The 5,195-nt window shown below is 40.3% G+C and overlaps 2 protein-coding genes across 4 annotated transcripts in view; one reads left to right on the forward strand and one right to left on the reverse strand.

The window, feature by feature from the left end:
- LOC122062875 (VIN3-like protein 2) overlaps positions 1–2,441 on the forward strand; it is a 17,777-nt gene extending 15,336 nt beyond the window's left edge. For all 3 annotated transcript variants that reach the window (XM_042626551.1, XM_042626557.1, XM_042626560.1), the window contains 2 exons: positions 528–853; positions 963–2,441. In XM_042626551.1, coding sequence (XP_042482485.1) covers positions 528–853; positions 963–2,209 — 1,573 coding nt within the window. In that variant the 3' untranslated portion in view covers positions 2,210–2,441. The remainder of the gene's footprint in view (positions 1–527; positions 854–962) is intronic.
- Positions 2,442–3,543: 1,102 nt separating this feature from the next.
- Positions 3,544–5,189, reverse strand: LOC122071988 (ribulose bisphosphate carboxylase small subunit, chloroplastic 3-like). The gene is made up of 3 exons (XM_042636484.1): positions 4,966–5,189; positions 4,733–4,864; positions 3,544–4,056 (listed from the first exon to the last, which is right to left on the reverse strand). The coding sequence occupies exons 1-3, from the start codon at positions 5,110–5,112 to the stop codon at positions 3,808–3,810; spliced, it is 528 nt and encodes a 175-aa protein (XP_042492418.1). The 5' UTR covers positions 5,113–5,189; the 3' UTR covers positions 3,544–3,807.
- Between the last annotated feature and the right edge of the window lie 6 nt (positions 5,190–5,195).

A 5,195-nucleotide genomic window follows, 5' to 3' on the forward strand; every position in this document is an offset into this window, starting at 1 on the left:
TGGATGAATAATAAATGCATTAAAACAGGAAAAGAATAGACACGGGAATAAAAGGGGGGGGGGATCACCACAATAGCAAGCTAACAATTAGCAAGCTCTTAAAAAAATGTCTATATTTATATCCTTTGATCTGTATTTAAAATGCCTTTTTTTTCCATTTCTCTTATATATAAACAAATAATCTATGTGGAGGAATCCATTTAAAAACAAAATTTGATTAATTGAGGTTGGTATTGAACTTTATGGACTGGATTGGTGCTCATCAGAAGTGTCGTTTTGTTGGTCTAAACTTTTATGCTCGTCTCATTTGTTGATGGAGTAGTTCTCTGATGGGGATGCAAGTCTCGTATAAGTACAACAAATTCAGTGGTTAATCTAAACTTGAGATTTGTGCAAGTCTCTGTGACTTGCAATCTGGATTCCATGAAGAGAGAGTGTACTAGTTTTTCCTTATGTTTTTTTGAGTACCACAAGTACGTGCAAGAAATAGTTGAAATCCTAATAAAATAGAATTTTTTGTGAGGTAGATGCTGGAAGAAACAACTGGTGATTGCAAAAGATACTAGGCGGGTAGACACACTGTGTTATCGTGTCTCTTTATGCCAAAAGCTTCTCAGCGGGACTGAAAAGTACCAAAAGCTGCAAGAGATTGTTGACGTGACTGCAAAGAAGCTTGAAGCTGATGTGGGAACTTTAACTTTAGTTAATTCACCAGTAAAGAAGGCACGGGGGATTGTCAACAGGCTCCCTTCTGGCCAAGAGGTTCAGAAACTTTGCACTTCTGCAGTGGAGTTGCTGGACTCAATGCTTTCATGTGCTGTCTTGCTTCCACCACCCAATCCAGAGATCCAAGGTAGTGTGGTCGGTTGTCTTTGAAAATATTTATCAGGTTTTTTAAATATATGCTTTGGTAAGGAAATTCAATAACATTCCTGTGGTTGGTTGTCTTTGAAAATATGCAGAGTCCTGTGTAATGTCTCCACCCGTTATCAGGTTTGAAAATGTCTGTCCAACTTCTCTTACCGTGGTCTTTGGTTCTGAAGATGCATCATTGCAAGTGCCTGTGGAGTACAAGATGTGGCATCGCAAGGCAGATGATCTGGACTATCCAGTTGAACCGACCTGTACAACGTTCATGCCAAACTCAAAGTTCACGATGCTTGATCTCTCTCCAGCTACAGAATATCTATTCAAGGTCTCTGGCAAGGGAGAGCTTGGTACATCAGAAGCTAGAATCACAACAATCTCTGCAGGGAACGGTATCTCTAAGAGCTTGGTAGTAGAAGGAAGCCAAAGCCCTGCAACCAACAGTAGTAGCGTGTCCAATCCATCCTCAGAAGCTGATGAATCTAATAATATCATTGTGGACAGGAATGAGAAAGATAAATCCCCTGGCTGTTTCTTAAGTTTTGTGAGAACTGAGCTGGTTGATTCAAACAAATTATCTGATGATGCTGGGAAAGTTATATGTGACTCTCAGAAAACTTCTGGTTCAGGGCAAGAGCAAACACTGGGAGATTTTGTTTCTGCACTGGATGAGGAGCTTGCAGTGGTGGAAGCGATGCCTATATCCAACTTGACAATCCAAACAGAGTCTCACAGAGATTCCTCAAACTCAACTGATGGCAACCAGGTGTCTGATGTCCTCAAATCTGATGATAAGCACTCAGCTGGGGGTCTTCCCATTGAGGATTTGATCACAGATAAAGGGATAAACACTCCCGTCAGAAAGGATATGGAAATAGTACTTTCTGAGGCTGTTCTTCCCATTACACCCTGCAAGCTGGAGATTGGTAAGGATGGACCTGGAAGGAGTGGGAGACCAAAGGCCTGCACCGAGGAGCTTGATGATGGATCTGGGAAGGGGGAAGAACCACAAGCTGGAAGCTCATCAAAGATGCAGAGCGAAGGAAGGTGGGATGATGGGTGTGGTCGAGATGGGTCTGGAGAATATGAATACTGTGTCAAACTGATCAGGTGGCTGGAATGTCATGGACATATTGAGAAGAATTTTAGGGTGAAGTTCCTGACGTGGTATAGTTTGCGAGCTACCCCGCAGGAGAGGAGAATTGTGAAGGTGTATATCGATACTCTGTCTGATGATCCAGCTTGTCTTGCAGGGCAGCTGATCGACACTTTCACAGAATGTATATCCAGTAAGAGATCATCAGCTATGCCAACTGGTTTCTGCATGAGGCTATGGCATTGACTCTTAGATTGGGGCCAAGTTGGAGGGGTGCAGCACTTAATAGGTAAAAATGATTCTTGTATGCAAGCTCATTAGGGGTTTGTGTATCCGCCATTTTTTTGGACCCTTGATTTAACATTCTTCATTAGACAATACCCTTTACATAGATCAGCATTGTCATTTTGATTATAATGCAAAGAACAATGGAGCTCTTTTGCAGTTAGTGGAACAGTAGCTGTCTCATTCATGGAAAGCAATCTATTTCAAAGTAACAGTTACTCTTGGAATGTGCATTCGAAGCAGCATGTGGGTTTTATAACTTTTATAAGCTTCAGGTTGGATCAGGAGAATAGACTACCACATGTTCAGTAAATTGAGCTTGTGTCCTGGGCTTAAGTTGAAACCTATCTTCAGGCCTTGGACTCAACATTAGCTGAAGCAAAGCTCAGGCATGCTTAAGCTGCACAAGCCTAATTTAATCTGAATCAAAATGCCAGTTTGGGTCTGAGCTAACTCCTAAGCTGTAGATTGGTTTTCTTCTAATTAGCTAAACTGAGGCCTTTGAATATAGGACTGGAAGAGTGCTCATGGAGTGTGAGCTTGGAGATTGAGAGTGAGACTACAACCCATGGTTCAATGAATCAGATTGGAATCGACATATCTCGATTTAGATCAAGCTTGATTTATTAACACTTCATATAGCAAGTCTTAAATAATTATTTCCCAAAAATAAAGCATCTGAAAAAAATATTTGCTTCTTCCGTTGAATCCATTTTCTAGATTCTGGGTTGATTTCAGCTGATTCCGATTCAATTCAATTTGGAATCGATGGATGCTAATCCTGTGTCCAATTCTGAGATTTGAAACCTTGTGTCACTCTTACTGGAAGGATTACCTTGTAAAATTGATTAACACCCCCCCCCCTCCCCACGGCCGGGTGGTGGCGCATCCATGTTTTGCAGAGTGGGGCAAGTTGGAGCAGGTTGGAGTTGAAAATTATTTAGACTTACGAAGGGTATTGGCAAAGTGTGACCCCACCCCATTGCATTCCTAATTTCTTTTGGGTGTCTATAAAATCATGGTCTTTCAGTTAATTGAATCACCAAAGACAACCCCATCAAGAGATTCCTCTCCAGGATGCTCAACCTAGTGAACTACACAAAAAATACAAAATAAGAAAGACTTGATCGCAATGTCCTTTCCATGATTTCACTTGTTCAATACTACCACTAAGGCACTAATCACTATATTTAAAAATGGGAAAAGGATCACGCTCTCACATGCCATGCCAATGGACCCCATTCTCTCTCTCTCTCTCTCTCTCTCAACATTATCTTTATTGGGCATGAGCAATATATTAAACCTCTCTCTTAACCAACGAAGTTTTATTTAGTACAACTCTTGCAAAAGTGAACTTAAAAGCAGAAACCAATGGCCCAAAGGATTCTTTCTCAGAATCATACTATAACCAATACTCTTCATTAAAGTTAATACATAACCCTTCTATCCTTAACACACTTACACACTTCAAGTGCACGACCATCTTATTTCTACCCAAGAAAGGGTTAAAAAAGGAAGCACCCCTAAAAGAACTAAAGGGAAACAAAAGAGATCAGTGTTTAGGTGGAGGTGGTGGTTGTGGTAGCAGTGGGTTTTTGAATCACAATGGCCATGCATTGACCCTGATGTTTGCTGTCAAAGGCCATACAACGGATATAAGCATTGGGGTATGTCTTCTTGCATTCATGGATCTCATGGAGGACCTGAGAACAGTCATTGCACCCAAACATGGGTAGCTTCCACAGTGTCCAATACCTTCCATCGTAGTATCCTGGAATCCGGCTATTGCTCCTATAAACGTATCCCGTCTTCAGAAAAAAACAATCCACAAAAATGCAAATTAAATTGACAGAAATAAAATTAAAAGGATAGATGGTGAAGCAAATATATTTGTACATGAAAAATAAAAATAAAAGACAAACCATGAAAATTAGGCATTCTGACATTTTATTTTTGGAGGGAGGGAGGGAGGGAGGGAGGGAAGGGGGGGGTTTGTGAAAAAAGTTCCTGGGTTCATGGCCTATAAAGGATCCACAGAGGGGATTTCAGTGCACATATATCTGGATATTTTTCTGGGTTCATGGCCTATAAAGGATCCACAGAGGGGATTTTAGTGCACGTGTATCTGGATTGAGCTGGGAACACAAGAAAGGTCTTTGTAGACTTAATTAATGCTCTCTCAGGCAAAGATAATTGATTGAGTTAATGGGTGTTTTAGGGTATGAAGTGAATGGTTGGAGATGCTTAATTTACTTATTGACATCTATGTAGATTTGATATCTTTAAAGTTTGTTGAGAAGGATGATCTTTAGATAAGGATCTGATTGGGTTGATTATGCACCAGGGTGGCTGGACATTTCAGTTGTTTGATTGTTTCTCCTTAATAATATATATACTTTTTGGGCCAAAAATAAGAGAAAAAAAGAAAACAATATTTCTATTACTAGTCAATCAAAAAAGAAATTAGAAATTAAGGATCCTTACCTCATCGAATTCAAGACAAGGGATCCATCCCTTTGAGAGCATGTAATCAATCTCCTTTGCAATAGATTCATCAGAGAGCGGCGGGAGGTAAGAGAGTGTCTCAAACTTCTTGTTATCGATTGGATTCCATGTCTGTTTCATACATAAATGAAAACAGGATTAAGAGAGAAGAGTGGCAAGTGGTATACTGCAAAGAAGATAAGTGGTTTCTGATGTTGATTTAATTACTTTACCAGCATACAGTGAGTTCTGGAGCCATTGGAGACAGTTTTCTTGTTCCATCCAATCGAGTACTTGTGCGGAGACAACTTCAGGGAGGTGGCTTTGAGGCCGGAGTAGCCGGAAACCGTCACCGGAGTACAGAGAATATTGGCAGACATTCCTTTCTAATAGTTGTCCAAAGAAGAAGATCAACTTGAATTTAAATAGAGAATGACAATGATAGTAGTATACTATTACTACT

The sequence above is a fragment of the Macadamia integrifolia genome, chromosome 2 (assembly GCF_013358625.1).
Source record: "Macadamia integrifolia cultivar HAES 741 chromosome 2, SCU_Mint_v3, whole genome shotgun sequence".
Taxonomy (NCBI): domain Eukaryota; kingdom Viridiplantae; phylum Streptophyta; class Magnoliopsida; order Proteales; family Proteaceae; genus Macadamia; species Macadamia integrifolia.